At 45.6% G+C, this 12,768-nt stretch overlaps 1 protein-coding gene across 1 annotated transcript in view; it reads right to left on the minus strand.

Moving 5' to 3' along the window:
• Positions 1-12,176, minus strand: part of LOC147086920 (putative G protein-coupled receptor 139) — a 41,177-nt gene extending 29,001 nt beyond the window's left edge. Inside the window, exon 1 of the mRNA XM_085978011.1 lies at positions 11,910-12,176. Within this exon, the coding sequence (XP_085834137.1) occupies positions 11,910-12,090 (181 nt within the window). The 5' untranslated portion in view covers positions 12,091-12,176. The remainder of the gene's footprint in view (positions 1-11,909) is intronic.
• Positions 12,177-12,768: the final 592 nt, after the last annotated feature.

Here is a 12,768-nt window from a genome sequence, read left to right on the forward strand (position 1 = left end):
CTGTGTGACTGGTCCTGTCTCTTTATAAAGCCTGTGTGACTGGTCCTGTCTCTTTATAAAGCGTCTGTGTCTGGTCCTGTCTCTTTATAAAGCCTGTGTTTCTGGTCCTGTCTATTTATAAAGCCTGTGTGACTGGTCCTGTCTATTTATAAAGACTGTGGCCTAGAAATTCAGTGGGCTTTGCGCCCAGTTACCGCCCAAAGAGGGCTTCTGCGCCAGTCTGCAAACTTCGGGCGAACTTCATTGACGCGCTAATTGCGGCGGTATCCGTTAGCGCTGCGCCACCACCAATGATGTCATCGGTGCGCACAGCGCCCCGGTACCGCCCGGACACCAGCCCGACCCCCATCTTCAGTAGCGGCCGCCTCGTCCGTGGCGGCCGCTAATAACATTCGGAGACCAGGACCGTACAGCAGCCTTAGTGGGGTGCTTTAAGGTGGAGGTGCGGCCGGCTGCTTTTTCGGCGGCCGCCTGACCGCACCTCCTTCCCCGGCCTCCTCCAGCCCCCCCCCGTGGCATTGCCGGCTGGTTTCTGGGAGCCCGGCACTTCTCCGTTGTGCCGGGCTCTTTTGCCGGCACTCACGATCGGGGCTCCGGCTGCTGCAGGCGCCTCCCCCTTAAGAGAGGGAGGAAGGCCTGCAGTACCGCAGTCTGCCGCTCCGCTGCGGGTGGCGCTGCGGCCACTAGTACGCTGATATTCAGTTTCAGCGCCCCAAGCGGGGGCGGCCATACCCTTGAACAGTGGCCGTCCTCGACTTTGGGCGCTGAAACTGAATATCGGCTGGGCGCGAGTGGCTCCACGCCCAGCAGTAAATTCTGGCCGCCAGCGAGCTGGCGGGGCTTTAGCTAATTTCTAGGCCTGTGTGACTGGTCCTGTCTATTTATAAAGACTGTGGCCTAGAGATTCACTTTGGGCCCGCCAGCTGGCATGTGCCCAAAAGTTAGCGCTGACCGTGGAGCCAGTTGCGCCCGTCAGATATTCAGTTTTTGCGCCCCAATTCGGAACCGGGCGCTATTCCAGGGTGTGCCCACCCCCGCTTGGGGTGCTGAAACTGAATTTCAGCGCTCTAGGCGCCGCTGCGCCACCCGCTGCGGAGCGGCAGGCTGCGGTACTGCAGGCCTCCTCCTTCTCTTAAGGGGGAGGTGCCTGCAATGGGGAGATCACCGCTGGATAGTGCCGGCAAATGAGCCCGGCACCACGGAGAAGTGCCGGGTTCGCGGAAAGCAGCTGGCAATGCCGCGGTGGGGGGTGTGGAGGAGGCCGTGGAAGGAGGTGCGGGCAGGCGGCCGCCGAAAAAGCGGCCGGCCGCACCTCCACCTTAAAGCGCCCCACTAAGGCTACAGGACGGTCCCGTTTTCTGATCGCTGTTTGCGGCCGCTACGGAAGAGGCGGCCGCAACTAAATATGGCGGTCGGGCCGGTAGCGGGGTGGTAGCGGGGCACTGCGCACACCGATGACATCATCGGTGGTGGCGCAGCGCTACTGGCTAACGCCGCCATTACCGCAGCGCTGAATATCGGCGAAAGCTCAGCAAGTGGCGCAAAAGCCCTCTTTGGGCGAAAACTGGGTGCAAAGCCTACTGAATTTCTAGCCCTGTGTGTCTGGTCCTGTCTCTTTATAGTTTTTATAGTTATATGTAAAGAAAAAGGGTGGCTAAAGTAAATGTTGGTCCCTTAGAGGATGAGACCGGGAAATTAATGGTGGGAAATATGGAGATGGCAAAAACACTGAATGAATATTTTACATCAGTCTTTACAGTAGAAGACACTAAGAATATCCCAACACTGGACAAACAGGGGGCTAAAGGGGGGGAGGAGCTAAACACGATCAAAATCATTAAGGAAGCGGTACTCGGTAAAATAATGGGACTCAAGGCGGATAAATCACCTGGACCTGATGGCTTACATCCTAGGGTCTTGAGGGAAGTGGCGGTAGGGATTGTGCATGCATTGGTAATAATTTTCCTAAACTCCCTGGACTTGGCAAAGGTCCCGGCAGACTGGAAAACTGCTAATGTAACACCCTTATTTAAAAAGGGCAGTAGACAGAAGGCTGGAAACTATAGACCGGTTGGCCTAACATCTGTGGTAGGTAAAATTTTGGAGTCCATTATTAAGGAGACAGTAACAGGACATTTGGATAATCATAATTTAATAGGACAATGTCAGCATGGTTTTATGAAGGGGAAGTCATGTTTGACAAATTTGCTGGAGTTCTTTGAGGAAGTAACGTATAGGGTGGAAAAAGGGGAACCAGTGGACGTAGTGTATTTAGACTTCCAAAAGGCATTTGACAAGGTGCCACACAAAAGATTATTGCTTAAGTTAAAAAATCACGGGATTGGGGGTAATATTCTGGCATGGATAGAGGATTGGCTATCTAACAGAAGGCAGAGAGTTGGGATAAATGGTTCATTCTCAGACTGGCAATCAGTAACTAGTAGTGTTCCGCAGGGGTCAGTGCTGGTTCCCCAACTCTTTACAATCTATATTAACGACTTGGAGGAGGGGACCGAGTGTAACATATCAAATTTGCAGATGATACTAAGATGGGAGGGAAAGTAGTGAGTGAGGAGGACATAAAAAACCTGCAAGGGGACATCGACAGGCTAAGTAAGTGGGCAGAGGTTTGGCAGATGGAATACAATACTGGAAAGTGTGAGGTTATGCACTTTGGCAGGAAAAATCGTAGAGCAAGTTATTATCTTAATGGCAAGAAACTTGAAAGTACTGAAGTACAAAGGGATCTGGGGGTCCTGGTGCACGAAACTCAAAAGGTTAGTATGCAGGTGCAGCAAGTGATTAAGAAGGCCAATGGAATGTTGGCTTTCATTGCTAGGGGGATAGAATATAAAAATGGGGAGGTATTGCTACAGTTGTACAAGGTATTGGTGAGGCCGCACCTGGAATACTGCGTACAGTTTTGGTGTCCATACTTAAGAAAGGACATACTTGCTCTCGAGTCAGTACAAAGAAGGTTCACTCGGTTAATCCCGGGGATGAGGGGATGGACATATGAGGAGAGGTTGAGAAGATTGGGACTCTACTCGTTGGAGTTCAGAAGAATGAGAGGCGATCTTATTGAAACTATTAAGATTGTGAAGGGGTTGGATTGGGTGGATGCGGGGAAGATGTTCCCGATGATGGGTGAAACTAGAACTAGGGGGCATAGTCTTAGAATAATGGGCTGCTCTTTCAAAACTGAGATGAGGAGGAACTGCTTCACTCAGATGGTGGTAATTCCATGGAATATGCTGCCTCAAAAAGCTGTAGAAGCTACATCATTACATAAATTTAAAACAGAAACAGACAGTTTCCTAGAAGTAAAGGGAATTAAGGGTTACGGGGAGCGGGCAGGAAATTGGACATGAGTCTAGGTTCGGATCGGTCATGGCCCTGTGGGTAGCGGAGCGGGCCCAGGGGCCATGTAGCCTGATCCTGCTCCTATTTCGTGTGTCTAATTCTGTTAGACTCAGGAGATGGTTCTGTGATAGTGGATTGGTGGTTAGGATCAGATCAGCCAATATCTTATTGAATGGCGGAGCAAGCTCGAGGGGCCAATTGGCCTACTCCTGCTCCTATTTCTTATGTTCTTATGTTCTTATGTTCTTTATAAAGCCTGTGTTTCTGGTACTGTCTCTTTACAAAGCCTGTGTGACTGATCCTGTCTCTTTATAAAGCCTGTGTGACTGATCCTGTCTCTTTATAAAACCTGTGTTTCTGGTCCTGTCTCTTTAAAAAGACTGTGTGACTGGTCCTGTCTCTATAAAAAGACTGTATGACTGGTCCTGTCTCTATAAAAAGACTGTGTGACTGGTCCTGTCTCTTTAGGAAGACTGTGTGTCTGGTCCTGTCTCTATAAAAAGACTGTGTGACTGGTCCTGTCTCTTTATAAAGCCTGTGTGACTGGTCCTGTCTCTTTATAAAGCCTGTGTGACTGGTCCTGCCTCTTTATAAAGCCTGTGTTTCTGGTCCTGTCTCTTTAAAAATCCTGTGTGACTGGTCCTGTCTCTTTATAAAGCCTGTGTGACTGGTCCTGTCTCTTTATAAAGCCTGTGTTTCTGGTCCTGTCTCTTTATAAAGCCTGTGTTTCTGATCCTGTCTCTTTAACAATCCTGTGTGACTGGTCCTGTCTCTTTATAAAGCCTGTGTGACTGGTCCTGTCTCTTTAAAAAGCCAGTGTGACTGGTCCTGTCTCTTTATAAAGCCTGTGTAACTGGTGCTGTGTCTTTAAAAAGCCTGTGTGACTGGTCATGTCTCTATATAAAGCCTGTGTGACTGGTCCTGTCTCTATATAAAGCCTGTGTGACTGGTCCTGTCTCTTTAAAAAGCCTGTGTGACTGGTCCTGTCTCTTTAAAAAGACTGTGTGACTGGTCCTGTCTCTTTATAAAGCCTGTGTGGCTGGTCCTGTCTCTTTAAAAAGCCTGTGTGACTGGTCCTGTCTCTTTATAAAGCCTGTGTGACTGGTCCTGTCTCTATATAAAGCCTGTGTGACTGGTCCTGCCTCTTTAAAGAGACTGTGTGACTGGTCCTGTCTCTTTAAAAAGACTGTGTGACTGGTCCTGTCTCTTTATAAAGCCTGTGTTTCTGGTCCTGTCTCTATATAAAGCCTGTGTGACTGGTCCTGTCTCTTTATAAAGCCTGTGTGACTGGTCCTGTCTCTATATAAAGCCTGCGTGACTGGTCCTGTCTCTTTAAAAAGACTGTGTGACTGGTCCTGTCTCTTTAAAAAGACTGTGTGACTGGTCCTGTCTCTTTATAAAGCCTGTGTGACTGGTCCTGTCTCTTTAAAAAGCTTGTGTGACTGGTCCTGTCTCTTTATAAAGCCTGTGTGACTGGTCCTGTCTCTATATAAAGCCTGTGTGACTGGTCCTGTCTCTTTAACAAGACTGTGTGACTGGTCCTGTCTCTTTAAAAAGACTGTGTGACTGGTCCTATCTCTTTAAAAAGACAGTGTGACTGGTCCTGTCTCTTTAAAAAGACTGTGTGACTCGTCTGGCCTCTTTAAAAAGCTTGTGTGAGTATTTCAGTGTCAGTGGCTGTGGCTCTGCCCTCTTGTTTGTGTGTTAATTGAATTTTATCTAATTAAGAATAACCAGATTCACCCCTGTGCTCGCTGACCTACATTGGCCCCCGGTCCGGGAATGCCTCATTATTAATATTCTCCTCCACGTGTTCAGCCCCAACTCATTGCCAAGTGTTCAGTAAAATTTTTGCCTCTAGTTTGTTTATGCTTCTGATTTAACTGTAAGTACGTTTCACCCCCAGGGCCACAGATGTTGTCTGCAATTGGCATCAAGGGGACAAGAGGCACAGAGGAAGGGTTAATATTCGACTCGGACTGTAGCACAAAACACCATCACCCCCAAGGCACACAGTATCCAGTCTTAGATTTGTTTTATGCATTCACGGGATGTTGGCACCGCTGGCAAGGCCATCATTTATTGTCCATCCCTAGTTACTTTGAGAAGGTGGTGGTGAGCCGCCTCATACAACTGAATGGTTTTCTAGGCCCTTTGAGAGGGCAGATACGAGTCAAACACATTGCAGTGAGTCTGGAGTCACATTTCGGTCAGACCGGGTAAGGACGGCAGATTTCCTTCCCTAAAGGCCATTAGTGAACCAGATGGATGTTTGCAATAGTCCAGTAGTTTCATGGTCACCATTACTGACACTAGCTTTTTATTCCAGATTTGTCTAAATAATTGAATTAAAATTCCCCAGCTGATGGGATTTGAGTTCTTGTTCTTTCGTCCTGGCATCTGGTTTACTAGCCAACAACATAACCACTATGCTACCAAACCCTTCAAATATATCACTGTTCCTTCATCATCACTGGGTCGAAAGCCTGAAATTCCTTCAGTAACAATATTGTGGGAGGATCTTCACTGCACGGACTGCAGCGGCTCAAGCTGGAGGCCCACCATTTTCTCATGGGTAACTAGGGATGGGCAAGTAATACTGGCCTTGACAGCATCACCCATTGGCTGAGAACAAATAGATAGAAATAATAAAATAGGATTAAATTCAATGATTTTGTTATTCACTGATTGAACCCAGGTGAGGCCTGTGATCAGAGCGGGGCGGCAACACAAATTGGCCCACCAATTCTATGATTTTATGATGCTATGATTGCTACTGCCTATACTTTCTCAATTTGCCTATCCATCAAAAGGCGTCCAATAAAGTACCACATAATACCAACATTGAAGCCTATGGGATTAAAAAGTCAGTGGCAACATGTCTCGGAAATTGGATAAGCGACAGAAATCAGAGAGTAGTGTTAAATGAAATAACAACAGAAAATGCTGGAAACACTAAGCAGGTCAGGCAGCATGGAGTGAGAGAGAAACAGAGTCAACGTTGCGGGTCGAACCCCTCGTCAGAACTGGAAAATGTTAGGGAAGAGAGATTTTCAAGCAGGGGCAGGGAGGAGGGTCAGAAAGAACAAAGTGAAGGTCTGTGATAGGATGGAAGGCAGGAGGGATTGACTGACAAAAGGCATGATGGTGCTAGGAAAAAGGAAAGGTAATGGGACAAGATAAGATACAAAATATAGCTCCAGACGATGCGTGAATGATGATGGCAGCAACATTAAAAGCTACCATGTGAGCAAACAAGAGAAATAAATATAAAGAAATACAGGGTCCGCTTTATAGTGTGAAATTGTTGAACTCGATGTTAAGTCCAGAAAGTTGTAAAGAGCCTAATAGAAAGATGAGGTGCTGTTCCTCAAGCTTAAGTTGAACACCATTGGAACAGTGTAAGAGTCCGAGAATGGAGAGATCAGAGTGGGCGTGGAGCGGTGAATTAAAGTGGCAGGCAACAGGAAGCTCGGGGTCACCCTTACGGAGTGAATGGAGGTGTTCGGCAAAGCAGTCACCCAATCTGCGTTTGGTCTCCCCAATGTAGAGGAGACCGCATCGTGAGCAGCGAATACAGTAAACTAAATTGTAAGAAGTACAATTAAATTGCTGCTTACACTGGAAGGAATGTATAGGGCCCTGGACAGTTCGAACGGAGGAGATAAAAGGGCAGGTGTTGCATCTCCTGTGCTTTCATGGGAAGGTGCCGGGCAAAGGGGAAGGGGTGTTGTGGGTGATAGAGGAGTGGACCAGGGTGTCGCAGAGGGTGTGGTCCGTTCGGAATGCCGAAAGGGGAGGTGAGGGGAAGATGTGTTTGGTGGTGGAATCACGCTGGAGGTGGCGGAAATGGAGGAGGATGATCCGCTGAATGTGCAGCCTGGTGGGGTGAAAGCTGAGGGGAAGGGTCGCTCTATCATGCTTGTGGGAGTGAGGGGAAGGGGTGAGAGCAGAAGTGTGGGAAATGGACCGCTCACGGTCAAGGGCCGTGTCAGCCACAGTAAGCTCGAGTAACAGCACCTCATCATTCTATTAGGCACTTTGCAGCCTTCTGGACTTAACAGCGACTTCAACAATTTCAGACTATAAATCAGCCCCTGTATTTCTTTACATAGATATTTTTCTTTTGTTTCCTCACAAGGAAGCTGTTAATGTTGCTGCCATCATCATTCACACATCATCTAGAGCCATCTTTTGTTTCTTACCTTGTCCCATTACCTCTCCTTTTGCCTTACACAATCATCCCTTTTGTCAGTCAATCTCTCCTGTCTTCCATCCTATCGCAGACCTCCCCTTTGTTCCTTCTGCCCCTCCTCCCTGCCCCTGCTTAAAATATATCTTCCTTAACTTTTTCCAGTTCCTGCCAAAATGTATCACTTCACCCTTCTCTGTGTTAAATTTTATCTGTCATTATTCTGCCCGTTTCACCAGACTGTCTGTGCCCTCCTGATGTATTTTACTGTCCTTCTCACCGTTTATTAACATTTATGCGTTTCCTGACATCTGTAAACTTTGAAATTATGTGGTGTGTACCCAAGTCTTTGTCATTGATGTACATAACAGACCAGTGGTCTGAACAGGAACCCCTGGTGGACACCACTGTATGCTTCCCAGCTACTGAAAAACAACCATTTGCCACTATTACAGTAGCAAAATACTGCAGATGTTGGAAATCTGAAATAATAATAGAAAATGCTGGAAACACTCAGCAGGTCAGCCTGCATCGAGGAGAGAGATAAAGGATCAACGTTTCGCGTCGAACCTTTCAACAGAACTGGAAAAAGTTAAGGAAGAGATATTTTAAGCAGGGGCAGGGAGGAGGGGCAGAAAGAACAAAGGGGAGGTCTGTGATAGATGGAAGACAGGAGAGATTGACTGACAAAAGCGATGATTGTGTAAGGCAAAAGGAGAGGTAATGGGACAAGGTAAGAAACAAAAGATGGCTCTAGATGATGTAATATAAGCTAAACTGTACAATTTTAAAGGGAGTGCACGATCAGAGAGACCTGGGGTGTACTTATTCCAATCTTTGAGGGTGGCAGGACAATTTGCGACATCTGTTAATAAATGCAGGCCTTGGCTTTACAAACTGAGGCAAAGATAACAAAATTCTGGAAGAAAGGCTATCGTTTTCCAAATCACTGGTTAGGCCCCTGCTTTAATATTGTGTCGAATTCTAAGAAACACACTTTTGCCAGCAGTTCAAGGATTAGAGAAGGTGTAGAGGAGATTTACCAGAATTGTACCAAGGATATGGGATTTCAGTTACCAGGAGAGACTGGAGAAGCTGGGATTGTTCTTTTTTAGAGCAGCGAATGTTAAGAATCATAGACCTTTACAGCACAGAAGGAGGCCAATCAACCCATCATGTTCACGATGGCTGCAAAAGAGCTCTCCAGCCTAATGCCACTTTCTAGCTCTTGGTCCACAGCCTTGCAGGTTACAGCCCTTCAAGTGCATAACCAGGTACTATACAATCTTCCTCTTAACTAAAATTCCCCAGTCCTGGCAACAAAGTCGTAAATCTCCTCTGTACCCTCTCCAGTGGAATCACATCGTTCCTGTAATGTGATGACCAGAACTGTAAAGAATACTCTAGCTCTGACCTAACTGGTGTTTTATACAATTCTTGCATAACCTACCTTCTGTTATATTCTATGCATCGATTAATAAAGCAAAGTATCCAGTATACCTTCTTACCCACCCTGTTTAAATGGTCTGCTACTTTCAGAGATCTGTGGAGATGTGCTTCAAGGTCCCCCTGTTCCTCTACACTTCTCAGTATCCTGCCATTTATTGTGTATTGTCTTGTCCTATAAGCCCTCCCCAAATGTATTACCTCACACATATCCACATTGAATTCCATTTGCCAAGTTTCTGCCCACCTGACCAGACCACTGATAACTTCCTGCAGGCTACAACTTTTTTCCACACTATCAACAACACAGCCAATTTTTGTATCATCTGCAAACTTCTTAATCATGCGCCCTACATTGAAGTCTAAATCATTGATATATACCACAAAAAGTATGGGAGCCAGTACTGAGCCTTGTGGAACTCCACTGGAAACAGCCTTCGAGTCACAAAATCCCCGTCGACCATTACCCTTTGCTTCCTGCCAATGAGCCAATTTTTGTACCCAACTTGCCACTTTCCCTTGGATGCCATGAGCTTTTACTTTTTTGACCAACCTGTCATTCGGGCTCTTATCAAAGGCCTTGCTAATATCTATACAGACTACAGCAAATAGACTGCCCTCATCGACCCTCCTCGATACTTCCTCGAAAAATTTAATCAAGTTACTCAGACAAGACCTTCCCTTAACAAATCCATACTGACAGTCCTTGATTGTACCATGCCTTTCTAAATGCCGATTTATACTGACTGTCAGATTTTTCCAATAATTTTTCCTGCACCGAATTCAGGCTGACTGGGCTGTAATTGGTCTATCCCTTTCTCCCGTTTTAAACAACTGTAGAGAATAAGAATTACTCCATTCCTCTGGCGGCATGCCAGTAGCCACAGAGGATTAGAAAATGATGGTCTGATCCTATGCTGTTTCCTCTGTTGCCAGTCTTAACAGTCTGTGATACATTTCATCCGGGCCTGGAAATTATCTACTTTCAAAGATGCTAAGCTCTTTTACATTTCTTCTCTCACTATATTTATATCATCTAATATTTCAGACTCCTCCTCAACTACAATGTCAGCTTCATCACTTCTGCTGTGAAGTCAGACGCAATGTATTTATTAAGGACGAATCCCACGACTCCTGCCTCCACCATTTTGGTCTCTAATAGGCCGTGTTCTGTCTTCAGTTATCTTCATGCTCTTTATTCATTCATAAAACATCTCTGGGTTTTCCTTGATTTTACTTGTCAATATCTTTGATGCCCTCTCTGTGCTTTCCTAATTTCATTTTTTAATTGAACCCCTGCGATCTCTATACTCCTCTGGGATTTCTGTCTTATTTTGCTCCTGGATACTGACAAACTCTTCCCTTTTCCCCTTAACCTGCCCTGTATGCCTCGTGACATCCAGGGGACTCTGGATTTGGGAGGCCCACCCTGTTGATTTGTGGGAACATATTTGCCATAAACCCTCACTATCTCTTCGTTGAATGCCTCCCACTGCTCAGACACTGATTTCCCGTCAAGTAGCTGTTTCCAGTTCACTTTTGCTAATCACATCTCAGCTTAGTAAAATTATCCTTTCCCCAACTGAGAACCTTTTTCCTCGTCTATCCTTGTCCTTTTTCATAAGGGGAGATTTAATACAGATGTTCAATATCATGAAGGGTTTTGATAGAGTAAGTAAGTCTGTTTCCAGTGGAAGAATGGTGGGTAAACAGAGGACACAGAATAAAGGTATTTGGAAAAGAACCAGAGGAGAGATGTGAAGAACTTTCTTTATGCAGTGAGTTGTTCTGATCTGAAATGCACTGTCTGAGAATGTGATGGAAGCAAATTCAGCAGCAACTTTTGAAAGGGAATTTGATATTTAGTTGAAGGGAAAATGAACTACAGGGCTCTGGCTAAAGAATAGGTCTAATTAGATAGCACTTTCAAATTGACAGCATGGACACGATGGGTCGAATGGCCTCCTTCTGTGCTGTACTATTCTAGGATACTATGAGCAAGAGACAGATAGAGACAAGAAGGAGAGAGATAGAGTGAAGGATAGAAATAAAAAATAGAGACAGAAAGACTGGGAGAGGTAGAGAGGGGAAGATATTAAATTTAAAAGGGGAATTGGATAATACTTGAAGGGGAGCACTTTGCAGGACTATGGGAAAAGAGCAGGGAATGGGACTAATTGGAGGGGTGAGGCCATTGTTGGCTTTGAACACATGGATTAGAATATTAAAATTGAGGTATTGCCGGATCGGGAACCAATGTAGGTCAGTGATCACAGGGGTGATGGGTGAACGGGACTTATGCTAGTTAGGATATGGGCAGCAGAGTTTTGGATGAGCCCTAGTTTATGGATGCTTGTAACTGGGAGGCCGGCCAGTGGAGTATTGGAATAGTCGAGTCAGGATTAACACAGGCACAGGTGAGGGTTTATGCAGTGGAAGCACGGAGACAGATGATATTATGGAGGTGGTAGTAGGCTGGTCTGGTGATTCATAGGATATCAAGTCGGAGCTCATCTCAGGTTCAAAGAGAACGGCGAGGTTGCGAACTGTCTGGTTCAGCCTCAGACATTGGCCAGGGAAGAGGTAGATAGAGGAAGGAGTTTATGACGAGGACCGAAGAAAATGGCTTTCTTCTTCCAAAGATTTAAATGACAAAAACAGTAATTCAGTAAAACGTGGTTTACAGATCAAATTGCTGGATATAGAGAATTACCAGGGACACCAACAGCAGCAAAGATGAGAGAGTAGCTCACAAGAACAGTAATACAGTTGGCAAAGGTTTGTAGAGTTAATAGCTGAATTCAGAGACTTACCTGGAATAACAGTCGCAGCAAGGAGGGAGAGTAAATGGCATGAACATTAATACAGTAAAATATGGTTAATAGAATAGCTGGATAGAGAGACTTACCAGGAACAACAACAGCAGCAAGGAGTGGATAGTAAATATATTGAATAATCTGAAGTGCCAACTGTATCCGATAGTCTAATGGTAGTCCATCATAGTATGCAGCAAGAACGTCAAACTCCCAAATGAAATTCCTGCCGATTGTTGTAACATTCCAATTTACTGCTCTCAGATTCTGACCCATTGTTGCAACATTCCAATATACTATTCTCAGATTCCGAGTCCCTCTCTGTGGAGCAGCATGCTTATCCCTGTTAATGTTGGAGGTGATGCTCTCACTGGCACTATGGGATAACACATTGAAAGGAGACCCTTATTAATAGAAGAGGGAAACCCTGCACTGATACAATTTGAGTCCACAGAGACTGACATTCATTGCAGTCACTGAACAAACACCTTGAGTTAGCCCTTGGAGACTAACATTAATTACAATCACTGAACAAACAGCTTCAATTAACCCCTGTCCATCCCGCAATTCTTATACCACAGCAAAGTAGAACCTTTCCCTGGTCCTGATGGGATGTATGAGAGTTGCTGAGGGAAGGAACGGTGGAAATAGCGCAGGATCCGGCCAGAATCTTTGAAGCCTCCTTGGATATGGGATTTGTGCCAGAGGAATGGAGTGTTGCAAATGTTACACCTTGTTAAAAAAGGAGGGTGATAAACGCTTTTACTACAGGCCAGTCCTTCTTACATCGGTGGTGGGGAGACTTCTGGAGGCCATACTCCTGGAGAAAATTATATGACACTTGGAAAAATCATAGGTTAATAAATGACAATCAGCATGGATATCTTAACAGAGAGATGTGTCTGGCAAACCTGATTGAGTTATTTGATGAAGTAACGGAAATGTTTGAAGGGC

The sequence above is a fragment of the Somniosus microcephalus genome, unplaced genomic scaffold (genome assembly GCF_052327205.1).
Source record: "Somniosus microcephalus isolate GS21.2 unplaced genomic scaffold, FLI_Smic_1.0 unresolved_chr6, whole genome shotgun sequence".
Taxonomy (NCBI): domain Eukaryota; kingdom Metazoa; phylum Chordata; class Chondrichthyes; order Squaliformes; family Somniosidae; genus Somniosus; species Somniosus microcephalus.